This window comes from Jaculus jaculus, chromosome X, assembly GCF_020740685.1.
Source record: "Jaculus jaculus isolate mJacJac1 chromosome X, mJacJac1.mat.Y.cur, whole genome shotgun sequence".
Lineage (NCBI taxonomy): Eukaryota > Metazoa > Chordata > Mammalia > Rodentia > Dipodidae > Jaculus > Jaculus jaculus.
Genome location: NC_059125.1, coordinates 119,473,733 through 119,498,686, shown reverse-complemented (window position 1 = coordinate 119,498,686; position 24,954 = coordinate 119,473,733). Strand labels below are relative to the sequence as shown.

Below are 24,954 nucleotides of genomic sequence, written 5' to 3'. Positions count from 1 at the left end.
TTACCATGAGTCATGGATAATCTGTCTTAGCTTATATCCAAAGGTTGACTAAAACAAATCGTGTCTACATATCAAATCTAAAAGATGGCTATTGTTTGCCAGGCCCACGGTACATACTACCCGATTCTAGCACACATTCTAACATTCACACATCACACCTACATTTCTATCATGGATGCTAGATAGGACACACTACTATTCTTAGCACACATTCTAGCATTCACACATCACACCTACATTTCTAGCAGTGATGATAGATAGGACACACTCGTATTCTTACTATGTGTGTGCATATGTGTAAATACACATACGTACATATATACTATGAATATATAATATGTATATATTTTAAAAAATAAAATATGCTTTTGCCTTAGGTATATATTTTGAGAAGTATTTTTAAGTGCCAGTTGAAATTAAGCAAAAACATGAATCTAGCTTTTAGATCACATTTTTGCCACCTTTGACCAATGGGTATCAGCCTCATGTGCCAAGGGCCAAATGCTATACCGCTCTCTAAAAAGTCAAAAGAGAATGGGTTTCAATTGTTCCCCATAATGTAAAATCCCCCCACCCTGTTCCACCAACCCCAACTCCCACCCTAACCAAAAGTATTTCTGTCGCATCACACCTTTCATCTTTCTTTTACATGGCCATCCTACCTTTCAGACAGTGTGCTTCTATAACCTCTCCAAAGGACATGAAACCAAGTGGTCTGGTCTTCAAGGGGCAGGAGGGGCAAAGATATGCACCACTTCATTTGTTCCACTGCAATGATGCCCTTCCTTTTGGCAATTGTACAACAGCATTCTTACCTTCAGGCTTTTCACTCCTGCTGCTCTTTCTGTAGCTCTGATGTTGGACATTTGGTCATTGTTTTTCAGTAAGAAACATATTCATGTTATTGGGAAAACACCACAGGCAAATATTATATTGCATCCTAATCATATAAATCATGTTAAGGCCATACAGTCATTTTTTTTTAAAATCAGAGATTGGAATAATTAAAACATAGTTTCTTTCTGGTTTACATTTTTCCCCGATGGTAGAATGTATTCTTTAGCACCATTTGGCAAAATCAATGGTTTTGGAAGTCATTGGATTGATCAGTTCTTACAGCATCAGGTCCCTTGATTGAAGTAGCCATTTGAGAGAAAATGAGGATTTGCTCTTGGGAGGAAGACCTGAGTAAGTTCAAGGAGCAAATTTAGTCACTACCAGGAAAGAAATTGTCAAGATCTTCATATTTCCAGGAGGCAGTACCAGCACAGAAACATGCAAACCAACGAAGAGTATAATATACTCACCCTGCTCCTCGATCCCAAACCAGTCTTGGGGATTCACAGGAACTTCTGCTAAGACCCAGGAAGTGCCATCGATCTGTAATGGTGCTTGCCTACACACATAACAATGTCAATAAAGAGTCGTTGGGATCCATCTTAACCTTGGGCATCCAAAATGTCTACCTTTAGGAATGACTCCTGTCAAGTAAAATATCCATTTTGTTGCAGGTAAAGTCAGATGCAGATTCATATCCATTACTTAAAGCCCAAGAATATCAATTCTGGGTGTGGAAAAGAGGTGATTAAGAGATGGTGGTATAGTAGAGGAAAATTGTAGACACACACAGAATACAAATACAATAAAACTGAAGATTTCATTTATGCATATGGGAAATACAGTTATAATCTCATTCATTTAGGATCTACCAACTATGAAGCTGAGGAAATTTGGAAAGAAGCTATCTCAAATTGTTACTTTTACCACCTTTGAATAGAAGACTTGGTAAGCAAATGTATGGGACTTACAGAAAATATTGCTGGAGATAGGAGGAAGAGAAACATTGCTGACTTCCTTAAGAGAACAAACTTTTTAACATACTTTAAAAGCACCCAGATGAAACTAAATGCAATTAATTTTAATTTTTGGCATTTGTTGAATCTATTGAGACAAATTCCCTATTTTTCCCCAATGTGTGTGATGAATACTGGTCTATTTCTTCTAGTCCCTATATATTTCATCTGCATTTCTTTTAAAGAAGATTATTATTATTATCATCATTTTGAAGTAGGGTCTCACTCTAGCCCAGGCTGACCTGAAATTCACTGTGCAGTCTCAGAGTGGCCTCGAACTCACAGCAATCCTGCTACCTCTGCCTCCTAAGTGCTGGGTTTAAAGGCATGTGTCACCATGCCCAGTCTATTATTTTATTTTTATTGATTAGAGAAAGAAAAAGAGCAAGAAAGAGAGAGAATGGGCATACCGGAGCCTCTAGCCACTGCAAACAAACTCCAGACGCATGCACCATCATATGCATGTGGCTTATGTGGGTACTAGGGAATCAAACATGTTGTCCTTAGGCTTCACAGGCAAGCACCTTAATTGCTAAGCCATCTCTCCTGCCCTCATCTGCCCTTCTTTATCAGAATTATATATCATAATGGCCATCCTATCATTTAGTTAGTAATGGAAACTTTACCTTCATAGTTTTTCCTTGTCTTTCAATTCTCTATATCCCTCACAAGTTAAGGCACCTGCTTATTGCACAATTTTTATTGCAGCCAAGCGATTCAAAATGGTCCCATTAAACATTCTGTCTCATTGTTCCCAAAGGCACACAAGATGTGCTGCTTCTCACCTTGGAAAATAGGAACATTAGAAGTGTATTTAAATTCCTGAATAGAACTAAAGCCAGATACAAATCTAGGCTAAGGTAGAGTTGGTTTATAATAGCACCTAAGTTACAAATAACTTATTTCAGAGAACCTACTCTCTCTAGTAATATAAAGCTAGATGGAAAAGCCAAGCTGGAATCCTTTACTCATGATTAAGGAAGTGAAGTTAGATGGGTGGAAGAACTAGAAGAATGGAAAAGTTTGAGATAAGTAGCTGGGGAAGGAGGCTGATGTCTTTATATAGACACTCAGATAAATCACCATTTTTCTGTGATTTACAGCGACAGATTTTCATTGACTCTGTCACAAATCCCTGATGCTCTGTGTTTATAACTGAACCAATCTATAGGCTCCTCATTACTGCATGTGCTATAATAAAGCACTAATAACACCAAGGGGTGATTTGTAGGTTAAATATTCCCAAACCACAAGCTAACCTCCATGATCTTTTTTTAAAATTTTTTATTTATTTATTTGAGGGGGGGATGGGCGCACCAGGGCCTCCAGCCACTGCAAACGAACTCCAGACGCGTGGGCTCCCCTTGTGCATCTGGCTAACATGGGTCCTGGGGAATTGGGCCTCGAACCAGGGTCCTTAGGCTTCACAGGCAAGCGCTTAACCGCTAAGCCATCTCTCCAGCCCACCTCCATGATCTTTGTGTGTGTATTTATAGTCCACCGAGGATTGATCAACTCTGATTTGATTAGCCCATGTTTGTAAAATTGGTAAAGCAAAACAGTGTTTTGGTTCTATTCTGGAGGCCTGGCTTATGGGCTGCCTCAGTGACTGACCTTCCTTGTTCTTAATTCCCTGTGTTCAGGATATCAAAGTAGAGTATCTACAGTTTAAGAACGTGCACATTTTCAACAAACTGAACAGTTTCTGGTTCTTTTCATAGCATAGGAACCTTTTGTATTTTATTTTTATTTATTTATTTGAGATAGAGAGATAAAGGGAGAGAGAGAATGGGCATGCCAAGGCCTCCAGCCACTACAAATGAACTCCAGACACATGTGCCCCCTTGTGCATCTGGCTAAAGTGGGTCCTGGGGAACCAAGCCTCAAACTGGGGTCCTTAGGTTTCACAGGCAAGCACTTAACCGCTAAACCATCTCTCCAGCCTTTAAATTTATTTTTATTAGTTATGGACATACTTAGTATGTAAACAACACATGTTGGTACCATCCTTTCCCTCATCCCTGCCCCTTTCCCAAAGGGACCCTCCTTGTTGGGGATGCAGGTCATCCCCATTGGGGTTGTGGGTAAGGCATTGTGGGGGCAGCAGTCGGTTATGGGGGAGAGGCAATGTCTCTGAGCATAATGTCCCATCCTGTGGCTCTAACAATCTTTCTGCCCCCTCTTCCACAAAATTCCCTGATCCATATTGAGTGTGTTTTAAGTCTACTTTAGTGATGGCCTCTTAGGAGCCTCTGGATCTCTGGGTTGGTAGGTGTTGAGTGTCCTCAGTGTCTATCTCCTTCACCCATATACCAGCATAGTAACTCTTTAAAAATAGTCTCAGAATGTATCATGTCTTATGCCAGAGAGGAAAATGTTAACAGTTTAACATAATTGTCTATTTAAGGATTTCAGGAGCAAGATAGAAAGATAAGTAATACAGGTATTTCTTTCTCTCCTGGTTTCAGATATAATAGGTATAAAAATGTTTTGAAATAGTAAAAGTACTTATAGATGTTAGGCTCTGTGATCATCATCATTGTAGTAATCAGTGCTGAGGGCTGGGATGGCTTAAATACACAATTTGCCTAGTAACCAAGGTAGCTAAGAATGAACCTGATTCTTATGGAAAGAGATGACATGCAATCAGTTTCACATTAGCTATTGGGTGTGTAGCCGTGATAAATTGCTGTCTACAATTCTTGTAAGAGGATACCCTGTAAGTCAGCAGAGATTTGTGATGACTCTGGCTGTGTGACCTTCTCAAAGTCACTACCATCTCTGGGTCTCACTTTCTCTGTGAAATGATAGTATATTCACCAGTCAATTTGTGATGTTAACTGGGGACAGGATACAATAAAGAAGTGTAATTCTCAAGCCATTTAACTAATAGAGTAAAACGTATGTGATTTGTGCTAACAGAGGGGCAGGCTTGTCTGAATGAATAAAGCAAATCTTGAATTACAAAATAAGTCTGAAGAATGACAGTTTTATTGCATTGTCTATTTTCTAATTCAAACTGGCTTTAAAATATTACCTTAGTAGATGTTCTCATGAGAACTATTTTAGCAGATAGATAAATAATGAATATGATTATATCTGATAAGTGCTTCCAACATTTGATGAAGGGTTTGTTCTCTTAAGGAAAAATTCAACAGTCAAGTCTAAACTCTTCATTTGCTTAACAAACCTCTCTTGTACACATCCATAATAAATTTAAGTTTAATTTGTAGAATGGTCTCTAGTTTATCACAAATTATTAGAGATCTCCAAATTAATGAGGTTTCACTGTCATTAATACTTTCTCCATTGCTTTGTGTTTGGTGTCACCACAAAGTCATGGTGAGCCAGAGTCAAGTTCATCTCTTGACCTTTATCTTACTGACTCTCAAAAAACAACAGGTAGCAAGAAGAAAGAGGTTAAAGGTAGGCTCCTTGGTAATCCATAGACAGAAAAAGCAGTTGTTGGATGTGCAGCACTGATCATGCTATTATCTGTAGCTGAGAATATAGTTGACTTATTTCAGAAGTTTGGATGAAGGAATGACCAAGAAACATATTTGAAAGATGTCTGTTAGGTAGCAATATGGTCAAACATTTGAAATAATTAGGATCTACTGAAATATTTCCTATTTGTGTATCAAATTTAAGATAAATTGGAAATTGTGAGCTGACAGTAATGTTACTCAATAAAACACTGAGGCAGTACTACTAGTCAATGACCAAATAATGCTTGGTTGAAATAAGCAAAAAGTTGGTTTGACATTTTGGGGTCTTCATGATACCACAACATTTTGGTGCAAAGTCAAAATCAACCAATACATGTAGAGGTTTTTTTGTTTGTTTGTTTTGTTTTGTTTTTGTTTTTGTTTTTTTGCATGTATAACATCAAATGCCTGGTTATTTGACAACGTCTGGGCACTTGGATTATGTGGATTATTCAAACTCTTCTTGATTCAGTTCATGGATCCCTTTTAACACTGCTGAGTATGAATGATGAAGTCATGAGAGCAAATGTATCCAATCCAGCTCAATTTTCAATAGCTGCTAATAACATGAGAAAAAGACCAGGAAGAAGGTGCTAAATACTTTGTGAAAATCAAATGAACCAAAATCTTGGCTAAATGGTCAATGTCATCAGTTTACATTGGTAAGAAAGGAAGTCACCACTCTTGGAAACATAGTAAAACCTTGATTCATTGCAATCCACAAGGGATGAATGGGATTTTCAATAAGAATATTCATTTGTTTCATTCTTGGCTAACAACATGTTTTCATAAAATGCTTGTTTCCACTTTCTTGCCTCAGGAAAGCAGTCTCTAATGTCTGAGGGTCAATCCGGATGGAGAGATGTTACAGGAGAAAGAGCTGCATGTGACCTAACCACAGTTATCTCTTGGCAAGGGATTAAGAAAGATCACTTCCTTGAGGTCTTCTCTTTTTGGGTACTACTGATGTTTTTCATCAATGGGAAGTTCGAGGGGAGGGACACAATTCAGTTAGTTGATCTACTGGTTAGGCACATTCTTGTTAATCAAGGTTTTACAGTCAAAGGCCTTGCCAATGCCTAGTGAGATTATAAACTGAAGTAGTTGTTTTCAAATTTGTGTCTCTGAAAGTGTTCTGGATCAGTGTTTCCAAACCCATACTATTTGCAGACTGGAAAATTACCTTTTCTGCCAGGATCTTGAGGGATGGAGAGGGGAAGAGAGGAGCAGAGGTACAACCACTTTCTCTGAAGGAGAAAAGTTTTGGCTTGCCTGCCTGTTTCTCTGTGGTTGGGAAACACTGTTCTTCATTTTAAGATGCCCATTGTATCTTGCCGGTACAAGAGTTCATCTTACATGCTTCAATATCATTCTTACGACCCTCAGGCCATGGAGGATTCTGTTTTCAGGTCCTCTCCGATACTTACCCAACATGGCTTTCCATAACTTGGTATCTTGGCTTCTGAGTGATCCCCTATTTCCCGCTGCTTGGATGCTGGCTATTCACCACTCATGCTAGTCCTGAAGAGTGTTAGCAACTGAAGGAATGCCAAGAAAGATGAGTTTCCTCATGATGGCAGCCTGGATAACAATTAGACCTACCTGAATCAAGAACATGGCTAAGGAGAAGTCAGATCAGGGATTGACACACACATACAATAATATCACAGTTAGGCGACGCACATGTTGAAATACACAAAAGGTCTTTTGCAAGTCTTTGTATGTGATGGCCTATTGAAGACAGACCCCATTTAACTTGAAATTGATCTGGATCTTTGGTTTTCAAGTTAAGTGGGGCCTTCTCAAATGGGCTACCACATATATAGAGAGAGTAACACCTCATCACTCATACACATAATTGAAGAAGTCACCTCTATTCAGTCAACTTCTGTGAGCAACCATCACACCCTAGAGAAGCCAACTGTATCCTGCCTTTTCAGTAGATGGATCCAATCACACACCACTCTATGGATGTAGATGGAGAGTCACACAGGAATATACTGTGGGCTCTTGAAAGCCTAGGGCACTGAGACCCATATCATGGCCTTCTTATGGCAACCAGTCTATTGTGTGAAGGGAGGGAAGAGGAGTGGACAAGGAGTATCTGTCTGGGAGTTTAAGAAGGGACCCAAGTTAGATCAAAAAGTGTGGGCTGATGCCCTAAGGTCTTTCTGGTTCCCAAAGCTGCCAGGCAGGGGAATAACCTGGTCATCCTGCTTTATATGTGAGTCTTGTGCTCTCTCCTCAGTAATAAGATAACAGTCTTGCCGATTACTCGTCACTAAGGGTACCCGGTTGTGGTGACATTGAGGCTGACCTTGGAGTCACCGCCCCCGCTGCCGCACTCTCCTTTGTCGTACCACCATTTGTTTTTCAATTTGTCCAAGAGGCCTTGCTCATTCAGTTTTAATACTGCCAGGTTAACAGCATTTCTTGAAACGATAAAACATAACTTGTAAGAAAATGCACAAATGCTTAGGAAATCGTTAACGTATAAAAAGGAGCACAAGAGGACAAATTGGCTAAATTTCACAGAACGTGGAGCTATAAAAATGTCTGTACAGCAAATACAGGGTTAAATATTGGAAGGTGGCATGGAGGATAACATTTGCTCAAAACTGAAGTGTGCGGGATGGGGAAATTGTCTTTGAGAAAAAAAGTAACAAGAACACCACATCCATGCAATTAACATTCGTCACATATGGCACCATAACTTGGCTTTTACCATTTAAATTGAAAAAGCCGTTGAACTGTAAAATTAAAACAGCAACAAACAGTCAGAGAGGACAACACAGAGAGAGAACATTAAAATAAATGGATGCATTAAATAGATGAAACCATCATTTACCGTCTTATTTAACTCCATGGAATATTGTAGATTTTAAACTTTTAAAAGTTACCTCAAAATCCACAAGAAAGAAAATGACAACAAAATGCATCAGGGTAGGTGGAATACTATAACAACACGGATATTGTTATATTATTCCACCCACCTTAATGCTGAGCCTTTAGGGGTTGCCACACCATAGCCTTTGGAATCCAGATTTCCACCGACTTTCATCGTATCACATGGTTTTCTCTGCTCAATGTACTCATTCATGGTTGACTCCAGCAGGAAGGCAAACTTTCCCTTGGACTTCCGCACTCGGGCCACCCCATCTGCTGTTGTTTTGGTAAACACAGATGGCTCTGCCGATTTCATGTAAGACCACATTTTCTCATACACAGCAATTTTAGATCTCTGCAACAAAGAAGTAAGAGTTCTTTCAAGGACCAGATATGATATCTAGAAGAGGCTTTACTCTGGTAGTTTTTAAACATTTTTTGTTATAATCTACAAAAAGAAAAACACATTGCCCTGCAACCTACTAGATACATTCAAATACAAGTTTCTACAACAGGCTTCTCAAACCCACCCTCATGTTTGCTTGCATGATACTTTTGGTGTTTTCTAATCCGTTATAAAAAATTCTACTCAAGGTAGACTTGTGAGTTCATTGCCTCAGTATCTGTTTACAATCTGGCTTGAAAAGCACTTTCACTCTATGAAGAAATCTATCCCCATAATATTCTGCTACATGTTTATCTTGTGTTTTCCAGGAAAAAAAGTGACCGGAGGCATGTATAACCATTATAGTCAGCTCACTGCAGAATGGGGCATGAGTTATGGTAAGAATGTTCAGAGCTGACCTTTGCTTCTCTAGAACTCCCTCCCTTAGCATGATCTGCAGAGCTGTGTAAAGGAATTCTTCATGTTGCTCTGTATGATGAGCCTTCAAATATTGCAAAGGCTTTATTATGTCCCTTCCTGATCTTTTCATTAGATGGAGCTCCACATATTGCTACTGTTTCCAGAACTCTCACAACATTGTGCTTTCACCCATAGGCTCATTCGAACTGGTGATGTCTTTTAATTAGAAGCCAACAAGGGACTCCTGATGTATGACCATAATTGAATTAACAAAGCCTTTTCTTTTTACCATTGGAGCATTATTTTCCATCAATGCTGTGTGAGGTTCTATTAATGTACTTAGTCATCCATCCATCATTTCAACTACTATTTATTCAAAACTTGCTATTGATAAAGCACCCTATTTGAGGGTGTGACAAATATAATAGAATGAATAGTATTATCTCAATTCAAGCTTAGGCCTAACAAAAACTTCTATCAATTCAAGTCACTTTTCCTGGTGGTTTGAATGTGAATTTCCTCCATAGGCTAGTGTGTTTGAACACTTGGTCCCCAGCTGTTTGAGAAGGTTGTGAAACTTTCAGGAAGTGGAGTTTTCTGGAGGAAGTGTGTCACCAAGGAGTGGGTCTATTGTTACAACTTGACCCTGCTTGCTATTTTTTTTTTCTCTCTCTTTCCTTTCTTCATGCTGATGTGAAGATGTGATTCCAGTTTCCTACTCCAGCCTGCCATGCCAACCCTACTATGTTGTACTCTATCCTCTGGAACTGAATTCAACCTTTTTCCTTTCATAAGCTGCTTCTGGTTGGGTATTTTGTGTCAGCAATGAACAGTAACTGATGTACAATCCCATTAAAATTCATCTAAATTTAGATGGGTCTCAGAATATGTACTGAATGCTAATGTATCTTTAGTTCTATATTTATCACTGTTAAGAGTATAAAGGGGGGCTGGAGAGATGGCTTAGTGGTTAAGGTATTTGTCTGCAAAGCCAGAGGATCCCGGTTCGACTCTTCAAGACCCACATAACCCAGATGCAGAATGGGGTGCATGCATCTGGAGTTCATTTGCAGTGGCTGGAGGCCTTGGTATGCCCATTCTCTCCCTCTCCTTCCCTCCCATCCTCTCTCTCTCTCTGCTTCTTTCAATCTCTCAAATGAATAAATAAAAATATATATTAAAAAAAGTATATAAAGGAAGGCATGCCACAATGTGGTGACTACTGAGGAGACTCAAAACTCATCAATGTGATGAGAAGTGACATTTGAGTGCTCAGCACTAAATTAGACATCACTACCACACCATCTAAGTTTCATGAACTATGGTGGAAGAGATGGTAGAAAGACTATGAGACAAGGGATGTGGAGGAGTGCTTTGGAATGCTGTCTTCCAGGCATAAAGTGGCAGTTGCATTCATGACCTCACAGTGTTTGTCATTACTTGCACAAGACCTGCATAATAATGGGACCATCAACATGTCATTATGAGTAATAATGGAGGGCAAAAAGAAGATATTGAAATGGAAGAAGTAGTTGGACAAAAAGAAGGGGTCCAACAAAAGGGAGATAGAGAAGGGGTACAAAAGGAAGTAAGTGGAAGATATTATGATTACAATACATTATGTACATTATATGAAAATTGTCAATAAGAATTCTATAAAATAATTACCACAATGACTTCCAATTACGCAGAACTTCCAATTGAGTTGGTACCTGTGTCCTTAGGAATAAAAACCCTAGAAAAAAGCTCTAGGATGACATTTGAGATATTATGGTGAAAACCTCAAACATATATCATGTTTACAAATATCCTTCCATGAGGTTTCATGGCACCCACTCCAGTACATTTACTGCACTTTGGCAATAAATATGCATTGCATCTTCTGTGGGACCTGCTCAGAGCTGCCTAAATAATTCCAGGGTGCTCAGTCTCCCAGAGTTACTTCCATGAAAATTAAGCCTTGTGCTTATGACAATCAGATCCTCACTGTTTACTGAGATGGGAACATCTTGGCTTGTATAAAATACAATACAAGATGCTAATATGGCTAAATTTGAATGAACAAAAGGGAAAGTGGTAGGAAATGAGTTTTTGGAAGAGACTCAGAGGTCAGATCTTATAGCACCATGTAGGTCATGATAAAAGTTGGTATCTAGGGCTAGAAAGATTGCTCAGTTGTTGGGACATTTGCTTGCAAAGCCAAAGGACCCTGGTTTGATTCCCCAGGACCCATGTTAGCCAGATGCACAAGGGGCATATGCATCTGGAGTTCATTTGCAGTGACTGGTGGCCTCAAACTGGGGTCCTTAGGCTTCACAGTCAAGCACTTAACTGCTAAGCCATCTTTCCAGCCCTCCTCATCATTTTTTTTTCCTATACTCTGTTACTTCTTAATTCTTAATTCTTCTACTTGCTTAATGTCTCTACTCAAATTACTTACCAGTAATTCTTCCAAAATGCACATCTGATCTTGTTACCTCCTGGTTTAAAATCCTCTAATATTTCCTTAATTTCTGCAGGACAAGACTCTTATATGTGATACCAAAGAGCTCATGCTCATGTCTGTACTCTCCTGTGATACAGTTACAGTGGACACCTTGTTGCTTAGTGAGGTCAGTCAGCCATATAGTTTCATGTCTGGTGTCTTGGGTTATGTTTTTACTTCTGCCTGAATTACTTTAATTTTTCCTCTGAGATGCAGAACAGATATTATGTCTTCTGTAAAATCTTTCTTACTCCCGCAGAAGCATTTCCTCAATTGTTTACCTTTGCTACAGAGCTTACTGTGTACTTCATTAATATGAGTTGACTGTTTATGTATCCTCCATTTCTTACTTGAGCATTACTTGATGACAAAGATTATTCCTTATTCATTTTGCTATCCATCTTGGCAGCCAGCACAAAGCCTGATACATGGTAGCCACAAAAATAGGTGTGTTTAAGAACAAGCTTAGGCATGATAAGTGTGACAATCAGACTGTTGACCAGAGATATTGGAAGGTTGATTAAAAATGGCCACTATTGGGGCTGGAGAGATGGCTTAGCAGTTAAGGCATTTGCCTGCAAAGCCAAAAAATCCCGGTTTGATTCTCCAGGACCCATGGAAGCCAGATGCACAAGGTGGCACATGCATATGGAGTTCGTTTACAGTGGGTTGATGCCCTGGTTTACCCATCCTCTCTCTCTCTCTCTGCCTCTTTCTTTCAAATAAATAAATAAATGATATATATTAAAAAGTGGCCACTATTGCTAGCTTTTAAATCTATCTATCTATCTATCTATCTATCTATCTATCTATCTATTTTGTTTATTTATTTATTTATTTGAGAGCAAAAGACAGAGGCAGAAAGAGGCAGAGAGGGAGAGACAGAGAGAGAATTGGCATGCCAGGTCCTCCAGCTGCTGCAAACAAACTCCAGATGCGTGCGCCCCCTTGTGCATCTGGCTAACATGGGTCATGGAGAATTGAGCCTCGAACTGAGGTCCTTAGGCTTCACAGGCAAGCACTTAACCACTAAGCCATCTCTCCAGCCCTATTGCTAGCTTTATAACACTGTATAACTCTAGAAATGATGTTTTTCTAAGGAGTATTGGGTCTTGTTTCCTGATAAACCACTGAGGATACATGCTTTGTAAACTTCTTTTAAAATACTTAGAGGGCCGGAGAGATTGCTCAGCAGTTATGGCACTTGCCTGCAATGCTTAACAACCCGGGTTCAATTCATCAGTGCACATGTAAAGCCAGATGCACAAATGGTACATGCATTTAGAGTTCCTTTGCAGTGGCTGGAGGCCCTGGTGTGCCCTTTCATTCTCTCTCTCCTTGCAAATAAAGAAATAAAATATTTAAAAAATACACTTAGCAGCTGGGTGTAGTGGGACATGCCTGTAATCCCAGCACTTGACAGGATAAGGCAGGATTTGGGAGGTCAAGGCCAGAAAAGTTCTACTTAGTCTGCTTTTGGCACTTATATAAGCAACTTTCCCTTACTAGTCTATAAGAGTCAAAGTCTTTGTTTGAATGAAATCTTATCCAAAGACACCTATTCTTATATTATCCATCATCTCCATTGGATACATAAAGCCATTTCTACATATCATAATGAAGTACATTGCAAGTGACCTTATTTCAGAAGCAACTTCTGGTCTATTGCCCAAATAATTAAGAAAAAGCAAATAACTCAGGTACACAAAAGGTATAAAATAATGCAAAAATGCCTGTGTACTTGCCAGAAAGATTAAGGAATTAAACATTATGCAGTTAAAGTCTGCTTATCTGTCTTTTCTAGTCATGTGCCTCTCCCTATCTACAAAAGTAAAATGTATTTTATTTTTTTAATTGATTTACTTTTTGTGTGTAGAGTGTGGTGTGCTTGTGTGTGTGCACATGTGTGTGTGCATGCACTGAAGCATGCACCCTGTACACTTGGTGGCAGAGGCCATAGGAGGCTGGGTGCCCTCTTTTGCTACATTTCTGCCTCATTTCCCTGAGACAGGTTCTCACGGAACCTGGAGCTCATTTGTTTTTTTTTTTTTAGACTGGCTGACTATGGGATCCCAGTCAATCTTCCTGTCTCTGTTCCCCTCAGAACTCGGGTTACAGACATGCATGCAGTGTTTGGCATTTTTATGCGGGTTTGGGGGATCAAACACACCACCTTATGCTTGTGCAGTAAGCACTCTTCCACTGAGCCATCTCCCCAGCCCTAGTAAGAACTATTTTATCTTTATTATCTTCTTGTACCTCTTCATGCCTTAACCAGAATAAAATCTCTCTCTCTCTCTCTTTTGTTTTTGGTTTCTCGAGGTGGGGCCTCACTCTAGCCCATGATGACCTGGAATTCACTATGTAGTGTCAAGCTGGCCTCAAACTCATAGTGATCCTCCTGCCCCTGCCTCCCAAGTGCTAGGATTAAAGGTGTGAGCCACCATGCCTTGCAGCTGCAGGTTTTAATGAATATACTAGTGACAAGTTAGTGGTAGAAGTGACTGGGCCCTGTTTGATGACTATCGTCTGAATGAGGTTAGATGCAGGAGAAAGTCAAAAAACATTAAGATAAACCATTTATCTTTGTAACTAATATTTATGTGAAACTATGCCATTCAGGTAAAAAAGGAAAAAAAAAAGAGAAATTTCTCTACTTTTTGAAGTCTGTATTATTTTGGTTCAAATACCAAAGGCAATAGAAGGGACTGAATCTTAGTTCAATCATCTGGGAGAAATTAAAAAAAAATTACAGCAGGATGTGTAATAACATTGTTCATTTGTCTCCAACTTGCCATGATTCATTTCTTTCATCCCACAGAGCACCATTTTGTGTCAAAAAAGAGAAAAAGAAAAACATAGTGCAGTGAAGCCATGAGACATTTTCATAGCATTGCTAGATAATTGGAAATAAAATTCAAAAGAGAAATGCATGAATGTAGCAGGAACAGATTAATCCACCATAGTGTTTGCAATAAAGCACAAAGGTTAAAGATACAGAAAAATTATTTTTATGGAGGTAAAACCTTGAATCTTGGACCCTGAAAGTCTGGTATGTGGAAGGAAATGATTATTCAGTCACTTGTCACTAAGGCCACCACTCTTTGTAGCTCTTTGTAATGGTGATGATTGCTCTAAAGCACAGTGCATCCAGTACCTGTCCATCAATAACAGTATTTTGTAGACACAGGTAAGTACCTGGTATGGGAAAGAGTGTGGAGTCAGGGGCTGGGGAGATGGCTCAGTGGGTAAAGGCAGGCTAGCTAAGAGTTCTTGCATGTATGGGAAATATAAACTGCAGTTTCAGTACAATAGTTCTGTGGAGTTAGGACAAGCAGAAGAGGGCAGCTTCATTTGGGTAAAGTGCTTGCTACGCAGGCATGATTAGCTGCATTTGGTCCCATAGCTCCCACATAAAATTCTAGGTATGGTAGTGTGTGGTCAAAATTCCAGCATTGGGGAGGCAGAGACAGGGAGGGACTCACTGGCTAGCTAGCCAGTAAGAAAATTTGTCTCAAAAAAGAAGGTAGAGTATGACTAAGGAAGACACTCAATATTGACTGCTGGTCTCCACATGCAAGTGCAACCACACACATGTACCCACTCAATACGAACACACACACATGAACACACACAAACACACACAACACATACATGAACATGCAAAAATAAGCAAACATAAACCTTCCAATATTAAGCTACCATCAATCATGGGCTACAAGAGGGCCTACACCTATTAAACTCTATTAAAAAAAGTAAGGGCTATTCCATTTGTCCTGGTGCTAACTTACTCTCCGTTGGAGAATCTGCTTTTCTTTTTCAGATAGATGCAGATCCTAAGGAGAGAGCCACCCCATCATACCTCAAAAAGGCCCCGGCTGAAACTAAGGAAAATTAGCGAAACAAGCAAGGATGCTGTTTTCCTGATGAACCAGATACCAGCACAAGGGGGAAGGAGACCAACACAGAGAAATATCAACTCCTACCAAATCAGAGAGCCAGAGCCTCAGATGCCAGCAACACCTCATCACTGAAGCAGACCAAAAATGAACCCAACATGGCTCAGGAAAATTTTGTGGAAGAGGGGGCAGAAAGAATGTCAGAGCCACATGTTGGGTCATGATATACAGAGACATTTATCGTACCAATAACTGTGGGCTAACTCCACAATGCACAACCCATATAGCTCAACAAGGAGGGACCAATGGGGAGGCAGTAGGTCACAGATGAGCCTAATAATGGTACCAAACTGCCTGTACTTGCTGAATAGAAAACTAATAAAAAAATAAGAGTGTGCAGTAATACTACTTAGGTTTGAAACCTTCTTGTCAGATGCATAAATTATACAGCCTCTTTGGTGGTTTGAATGTGAATGTATGTACCCCATAGACTTAGGTGTTTTATTAAGCTTGTAACTTTGGTCTCTAGCTACCTGATGGAAGAGGTGTCACAGGGGGGAGATCCTGGGGTCCAGCCCTAAGGTGTCACTGGGAGAGCATCTGAATCTAGCCAAAAAAATGTAGGAGAACAAGCTGAGCTCTGGTAAGTTTGGTACTTGCTGATTTGGGGGATATTTTGCTGGCTATTGATGTTTTGTCTCTGTTTGGATCTGTGAAAGGAGCCCAGCTTCTTCTACCATTGATGGAACGTGCTCTGGATCTATAAGCTGAAATAAATCCCTTCCTCCCATAAATTGTGTCTGTTTGGATATTCATCTCATCAATATGGAACTGACCATAATAGTCTCTATGTCCCAAATTCACTATATGTAAAATAGATGGGATGGTTTTTAAATACCAACTTCAAAGGATTAGTAGAAATTAAATGGGTTGCTACTATTTTTTGGTGCTGAAGATCAGACTCATGACTTTGTGCTTGCTAGGTAAGTGCTAAGTGCTCTATCAGTAAGCTAAATCCAGTGCAGTCATAGTAGAGTGCCTAGAACATAGGAAGTGGTGAGAAGCATCTGTTTTTATAGTAAAGACAGGATAATTTGTTTTGGTGGCAGATGTTATTTTAATAGCATCATAAATTATTTTGGCCCCATGTTTGCAGCATCATTTCTTCATTTTATGAGGGTTATTATCATATGTTTAAGTATTATTAGCATACTTCAGTCTCTAGGCATATCTTTGTAGAATGTTCATGGTCTTCCACTGACAAAAATCATTATCATTTGTCTTTTATTTTTAGAATCTTGTTGGTGGAGGAAAAATGGGTGCTATGGTAATTTTATCATTTTATGTTCTGTAGTTAATTTGAGATTTGTTTATACATTAAAATCTTCATGCCAGGCATGGTGGCGCATGCCTTTAATCCCAGCACTTGGGAGGAAGAGGTAGAAGGATCGCCATGTGTTCGAGGCCACCCTGAGACTACATAGGGAATTCCAGATCAGCCTGAGCTAGAGTGAGACCCTACATCGAAGAAAAAACATTTTCACTAACCAGAATACTATTACTAAGGAAACCTAGTGGGTGAGAGTTTTTACTTTATTAGGAGTTAAAATAAAATATCTACTTGGTTTTTAGAACATCCAGTTTGAGTCAGCAGATTAACACAACATTAGAGCCAAGAGGCATCTTTAAAGCCATCTTGTTCAGCCTCCCACCCAAGGAAGCAACCTCTTCTCTGTTCAAATGCCTCTACTGATGAGGCACTCCTTATGTCACAGTAGTTTATTTTGTGGTGGGGTAGATTAAGTTGACAGAAAGGCCTTTTCGTTGGGTGGATCTCAGTAATATATCCTCTCTTTTCCAATCCTATATCTGATTTTTGCCTGAACTGAGTACCTTCTCCTCTTTGTTTCCATTTTCCCACTGTAGGCAGCACCAATTATGTTTATTAAGAATGGAAATCCTCAGACAAATCTGAACCCTTGAGGGTAAGGGTCATATCTTATTTGTCTCTGCCTCTCCAGTGTATAGCATAATGCCTGGCATGTGGTGAGTTTTCAGTATGTGTCTGTGGAATGGATGACTTAAAACTGAAATGCCATCCACTACATCTAGTTCATCACACTTCAGTGGTTCAGAGTAAACATGCTTTCATTCTCACTCAATGTACATCCTGTAGTGTACCACCACACAGCTACCTGTTAATATTTTTTCTTTTTTTTTTTTAATTTTTTATTTTATTTATTTATTTGAGAGCGACAGACAGAGAGAAAGACAGATAGAGGAAGAGAGAGAAAATGGGCGCGCCAGGGCTTCCAGCCTCTGCAAACGAACTCCAGACGCGTGCGCCCCCTTGTGCATCTGGCTAACGTGGGACCTGGGGAACCGAGCCTCGAACCGGGGTCCTTAGGCTTCACAGGCAAGTGCTTAACCGCTAAGCCATCTCTCCAGCCCAATATTTTTTCTTTTGCAGGGTCAGCATTTAAGGACCTCATTTTGTTGCTTATCTGGCATAAATCTCAGTCAGCTTCTCTTTTCTGGTCATAATAGTTTAAATACCTGTGAATTTTCCAAAGTCTGCCCTTCAGAGATGCCACCAGAATTGCCCACAAATATGCTTCATAGCGTGACATTAGCACAAAGTGTAATATAAATGTTTTCTCATGATCTAGAAATGAATACAATTTTTCCATGCAACAACAGACATTTTCCTATATGTTGATAATACTGAATTAGATGAACTAAATGAAGCAGGCCAATGAATTATCAACAGAAGCACAATATATAAATTCACCTTGTGGTATAAATTTACTGTCAGAGTACTAAGTGTTTCATTATTTACAAGGGGAGTAGTTTTGGTGTAACCACTTTGTCCAAAAGTGTGTATAGTATGAAAGAAAGGCTAGGGAAGATGACTTTGTACCAAATGCTCTTAAAGGGAGAATTGGATTTGTTTATTTGGCTACTATTGTAGTCACTATGCCTATATTATCCACTGCTGTTGCTGCATGTTCAGGGCTAGCCTTCTCCATAAATGCCAAGAGAGACTAGATTTGACTTTGGGGTGCTCAACTTCCACCCTTCCCCCTATTTCACCATCTACCTCCCTCAGCAATCCAGCCATACCTCTTTTCTGGTGTCAGCAGTCTTGGTCCTCATGAAGAGGCTCACTGATATGATAAGGGCTTTTGTTATTCCTGACTAAGGTATCATTTTTATTTGAATAGGGATTCCTATCCCAAGAAGGAGAGTAGGTTTCTTGACAGTATAAAAGGTGCCTTTTATGGGCTAGGAAAAACAAAACAAAACAAAACAAAACAAAATATCCCTGGGTATAACACAGTAAGAAAGGAAAGGAAGGCATGAGTTCCAAGCGAAATGACTTCCCCTCGTTCATTTTCATTTCTTTAATTTCACTATGAATCTCTTATTGTTTGACATTTGGTCAGTTTCTTCTCTAGACAGAACCTTTAATTAATTGTAAACTATAATATAATTTTCTTTCTGAGTCATTTAGCCCTTATGAAATTTCTGCTTTTGATAAAGGTTCAGATAACATTACTAGCTGGTACAAATTCCAAAGGCTTTGGGCTTCATTCTGCCTGGATTGGGCACTTATAGAACCTATGTACCTTGTTTGCCTTCTTAAATATTTAAAAACAAATGTTTATCAAATATTGGGATTTGGACAGGTGACCCTTATACAGTCACCTTTCCTCCTTCCCCCCTCTCTCACTCTTTATCTTTTCTAATACTAGATTAGATTAGAAGGGGGACAATGTTCTGGTGTGCCCAATTGGTGTGGGTGGAGTAGTAAACTAGGGGGAGGGTTAAGGTATGGATAGGATAGGTCTATTCTCATGTTCTGTAACATATTTAGAAGTTAGGTCCACACATTTTTGTTTCTTCTAGACAGGGTCTTGATAGATATCCCAGGCTGGTCTGGAACTCATTATGTAGTGATCCTCCTGTCTCAGCTGTTTAAGTGCTGGGATTATAAATGTTCACTACCAGAAACTGCTCCATGAATTTAAGCTGTGACCCAGACCATGGAAATTTCCAATGGCATGTTTAGAATCATGGAGGGGAAATTTTTTCATCAAGAATATTGCTTGTCACACAACCTGACAAATATTTCCCTTTCTTATTTGGAGAGCCCTTAGGTTTATGATTACTAGAAACAGAACAAAGTTGGATATCTTTAAGGTTTTTATTCACTTATACTTTCCTGGCAAGGTGATTTGACACACATCATCATCTCATTTCCTCCATTTAAAAACCCTAGGAGGGAGCTGGAGAGATTGCTCAATGGTTAAGGCACTTCCCTGCAAAACCTAAGGATCCCCAGTACCACATAAAGCTAGATACACTAAGTGGCACATGCATCTGGAGTTCATTTGCAGTGTCAGGAAGCCCTGAAAGTCCATACTCACTGTCTCTGTGTCTGCCTCTTTTTCTCTGTCTCTCAAATAAACAACATATATGTATTTTTCCTTGAGTCTGTTTTTTTAATTTTTTTTCTTTTTTTATTAATTATGGACATACTTAGTGTGTAAACAATGCATGATTGTACCAATCTTACCCTCATCCCTGCCACCCCCATGACCCTCCTCACCGGGGTTGTCAGTTATCCCCATGGGGATTGTGGGTCATGCATTGTGGCGGTAGCCATCAGTTATGGGGGAGAGGTAAAGTCTCTATACATAATGTCCCAGCTTGTGGCTCTCACAAACTTTCAACCCCCTCTTCCATGAATTTCCCTGAGCCATGTTGGATTTTTTTTTTTTTTTTTTTTAGGTCTACTTCAGTGATGGGCTCTTGGGAGCCTCTGTGTCTCTGGATCTCTGATTTGGTAGGAGTTGAGTGTCCTTTGTATCTATCTCCTCCACCCTTGTGCTGATATCAGGTTCATCAAGAAAGCAGCATTCTTGCTTAGTTCCCCAATTACTTTATGGTTTCAGCTGGGGCCCTGGTGAAGTAGGACAGGCTGATTCTCTCCTTGGGTTCTGCATCCATCTGAAAAAGAGAAGCAGATTCTCCAATGGAGAGTGAAGTCAGCACCAGTTAAAAGGGATAACCATTGTTAATTTAAAGAGAATTTAATAGGTGTAGGCCCTCTTGTAGCCCAAGATTGGTGGGAACTTGATAATAGAGAGCGAACTCATTTTTTGGATATGATTCTGACTTGTTTCCCAGTTATAGATATGGGTTCCTTTCCACTGAGCAGATCTGTTAGCTAATCCAAGAACAGTTGGTTACCCACCATGGCTATGTGCCACTATTACACTTGGGTGAGCATTATGTCAGGTTGTGTGCTGTTGAGTAGCTTAGACCTTGAGTTGCTTGAACAGATGTTGGCCATTTTATTCCAGTAGCTCATGTAGCACCTCCTGGCACTAGATGAGCTAACTGTCTGGAGACTGGCTGTCTTCCAGATTCTACCTAGGTCTCTCCTTGTTCTTTACCAACAGCATATGGTGTCTTTGGAAGTAGGGTCTTACCATTAACCTTTGGTGGGTAATCAAGCACTCTGACAGAAATCTGTCTTCTTTTGGGAAACCTTGTAGGTCTCCCTGATCAACAGCTTATTGCAGATGTTAACCACATCCTGGTACTTGGATTTACAGGCCAGCACCAAGGTAAAAGAAGGAAGAAAAAGATAGATAATATAAAATAGAAAGAAGAGATAGAGAAAAAGAGAGAGAGGAGAAAATTAAGGTTAGGCTTCATCTTACACTCTCCAGGGTCCTTTGATTCAGGTGTTCCCTCTAAGGTCCTGATGAGAGTTCAAACTTTTAGTCTGTCTACCAGGATATAAGATTTTATGGTGCTATTTACATTTGGGTACAGTTTTGTGTCCCTCCCCAACCCTTACCTTCCCCTCCATCCCCCCACTTCCTATTGTCTGGTCCTCAAGATGCCTATTAGGTATGTCCATATCTCAGGCTGATCCAGGTTGGGAGCCACAGATGAGTGAGACCGTGCTATAATTGTCTTTCTGTAATTGAATGAGTTTGCTGAGAATGATCTGATCCAAGTTTGATCATTTTTTCTTCAAATTTCATTGTGTAATTTTTCCTTACTGCTGTGTAGAATTCCATTGTGTAGCTATACCATGTTTTTGTAATCCATTTGTCCAGTGATGGACATCTTGGTTGATTCCAGTTCTTAGCTATTATGAATTGAGCAGCTATAAACATTTTTTGAGCAAATCTCTCTGAACTGAGGCTTAGAGCTTTTAGAGTAAAGGCCCAGCAAGGGAATAACTGGGTCTGTTGGTAACTCTATAGCCAATCTTTTGAGAAGACTCCATATTGCTTTCCATAGTGGTTGCACCATTTTACATTCCCACCAACAGTGAATGAGGGTTCCTAGTTCTCCACATCCTCACCAATATATTTTTTTCATTTGATTTTTTTAATGTTTACTATTCTTAGTGGGGTAAGGAGAAATCTCATCATCATTTTAATTTGCATTTCCCTGATGGTTTAGGGATGTTGAACATGTCCTTAAGTGTGTGTTTGCCATTTGTATTTCTTCCTCTGAGAACTCCCCTTTCAATTCTCTGGCCCATTTTGTGAGTGTGGTGCTAGATTTTTTTCTTGTTTAGGTTTTTGAGTTCTTTGTTGATTCCAGAAATTAGCTCTCTGTCAGTTGTATAGCTGGCAAAAGTTTTCTCTCATTCTGTGGGTAATCTATAGGCTCTGCTTATTGTATGTTTGTCTGTGAAAAACTTTTCAGCTTCCTGAGATGCCAATGGTTGAGTGATTGTTTAAGTTCCTGAGTTACTGGGGTTTTATTAAGGAAGTCTTTTCCTATTCCTATATTGTATAAAGGTGCTCTTATTTTTTCTTCTATTAGTAGCATAATTTCTGGTCTTATATTGAGGTCTTTGATCCATTTGGACTTGATTTTTGTGCATGGCAAGATGTGTGGGTCTAGTTTCATTTTACTGCAAATGGTTATATGGTTATCCAGTTTTTCCAGTGCCATTTGTTGAAGATGCTGTCTTTTTTTCAGTCTACATTGCTAGGGCTTTTGTCAAAGATCAGGTATATGTAGTTACCTGACTTAAAGTTCAGATTCTCTATTCTGTTCCATTGGTCTATAATTCTGTTTTTATGCCAGTACAATGCAGTTTTATTTTTTTTGTTACTATGGCCCTGTAATATAGCTTTAGGTAAGGTATGGTGATGCCTCCAGTGGTGTTTCTTTTGCTGTGGATATGTTTGGATATCTGAGGCCTGCTGCCATTCCATATGTATTGTGAGATAAGTTTTTCTATCTCTGTGAAGAAAAATTCTGGGATTTTTATTGGTATTGCATTAAATCTGTATATGCTTTTGGTAAGATTGCAATTTTTCACAATGTTTAATCCTGTCTATCCAGGTGCATGGGAGGTCTTTCCATTTTCTCAAGTCCTCCTCAGTTTCTTTCTTGAGTGTTGTGATGTTTTCATTATGTCTTTCACATCCTTGGTTAGTGTTATTCCAAGTTGTTTTATTTATTTATTTATTTATTGTTGTGGTTGCTATTGAAAATGGGACAATGTTGCTCATTTCTTTCTCTGTATCTTTGTCCTTTGCATATAGAAAGGATACTGGTTTTTGTGCATTGATTTTGTATCCTGATTTGCTGAAGGATATAATCACCTTTAAGATTTTTGAGGTGGAGGGTCTTGGGTCACATATGTATAGAATCATGTCATCTGAGAACAGGGCTAACTTAACTTCTTCCTTTCCAATTTCAATCCTTCTTTATTTCTTTCTACTGTCTTGTTGCTTGGGCTAGGACTTTTAATACTATGTTGAAGAGCAGAGGTGACAGTGGACACCCCTGTCTTGTTACTGATCTCAATGGGATTTCCTTCAGTCTCTCTCCATTAAGTATTATTTGGGCCTTAGGTGCTTTATATATAGTCTTTATTGTGTTGAGATATAAACTGTCTATGCTTATTCTCTCCAATGTTTTGATCATGAAGTGATGTTGTATTTTGTTGAAGACTTTTTCTGCATCTATTGAAATTATCATGTAGTTTTTGTGTATAAGCTTATTTATGTGGTATATTCCATTGACAGATTTCCAGATGTTGAACCAACCCTGCATTTCTGGGATAAAGCCTACTTGATCAAAGTGGATAATGCTTTTGATGTGTTGTTAAATTCTGTTTGCGAGGATTTTGTCCAGGATATTTGCTTCTACATTCATCAGAGAAATAGGCCTATCATTTTCTTTTCTTGACATATCTGTGTGTGATATTGGTATTAGGGTGATACTAGCTTCATAAAAGGAGTTGGGAATTTTTCTCTGTTCTCTGATTACATGACACAGTTTGAGAAAAATAGGTTTCAGTCCTTCCATGATGATTTGATAGAAATTGGCTGAGAAGCCATCTGGTCCTGGACTCTTCTTTTGGGGGAGGGTTTTGATTACCTTTTTTTTTTTTTTTTTTTTTTTTGCTTTTCAAGGTAGGGTCTCACTCTAGCCCAGGCTGATCTGGAATTCACTATGGAGTCTCAGGGTGGCCTCGAACACATGGCAATCCTCCTACCTCTGCCTCCCGAGTGCTGGGATTAAAGGTGTGTGCCACCACGCCCGGCATGATTACCTTTTTAATCTTGATAGGTGTGATAGGTTAGTTTAGGAGATTAATCTGCTCTAAGTTTAACCTTTGTAGGTGGTATGTGTCCAGGAATTCATCCATTTCCTCCAGGTCATCCAATTTTGTGGAAGAGAGATTTTGGGAGTAAGTCCTGATGATTCTTCCAATTTCATTCATTTCTCTTGTGACCTCTCCATTTTTATTTCTAATTTTCTTAATTTGAAGTGTCTCTTTTGTTTGTTGGTCAAATTGGACAGGGGTTTAATCAATCTTGTTTATGTTTTAAAAGAACCAGCTTTCTGTTTTATCAATTTTCTTAGTTTTAAATTCATTAACTTCTGCTCTGATCTTGATTAGTTCTTTCTATCTATTTTGGGTTGTATTCTTCTTGTTTTTCCAATGCCTTTAGGTGGATGGTTAGGTTATTGATTTGGGATCTCTCTGTCTTTGTTATGAAGGCGTTTAGTGCTATGAATTTTCCCCTAAGGACTGCCCTCATTGTGTCCCATATATTTTTTTTAAAGTTTTTTTTAAAAAAATATTTTATTTATTTATTTATTTATGAGAGAGAGAGAGAAAGAGAGAGAAAGAGAGAGGGACAGAATGGGTGTGGGGTGTACCAGTGCCTCCAACCCCTGTAGATGAACTCCAGATGCATGTGCCACCTTCTGCATCTGGCTTATGTGGGTACTGGGGAATTGAGCCTTGAAACTGTGTCCTTAGACTTCAGGCAGGAGCTTAACTGATAAGCCCTTTCTCCAGGCCTCGCATAAGTTTTGCTATGATTGTGTTTTCATTGTCATTCAATTCTAGAAATTTTGTAATTTCATTTTTTATTCATCCACTACTCATTTGTTGTTTAAAAGCGTGTTTTTCAGTCTCTAGGAGCTGATGGAGTTCCTAGTGCATCTCTTGTTGTTAATTTCTAACATTACATTA

At 39.2% G+C, this 24,954-nt stretch overlaps 1 protein-coding gene across 3 annotated transcripts in view; it reads right to left on the bottom strand.

Annotated features, from left to right (window-relative positions):
* Positions 1-24,954, bottom strand: part of Gria3 (glutamate ionotropic receptor AMPA type subunit 3) — a 321,623-nt gene that overhangs the window by 18,956 nt on the left and 277,713 nt on the right. For 2 of the 3 annotated variants that reach the window (XM_045140971.1, XM_004653929.2), the window contains exon 13: positions 8,335-8,582. In XM_045140971.1, coding sequence (XP_044996906.1) covers positions 8,335-8,582 — 248 coding nt within the window. Of the gene's footprint in view, positions 1-7,658; positions 7,774-8,334; positions 8,583-24,954 lie in introns of all 3 variants that reach the window. The other variant, XM_004653930.2, reaches the window with a different exon arrangement.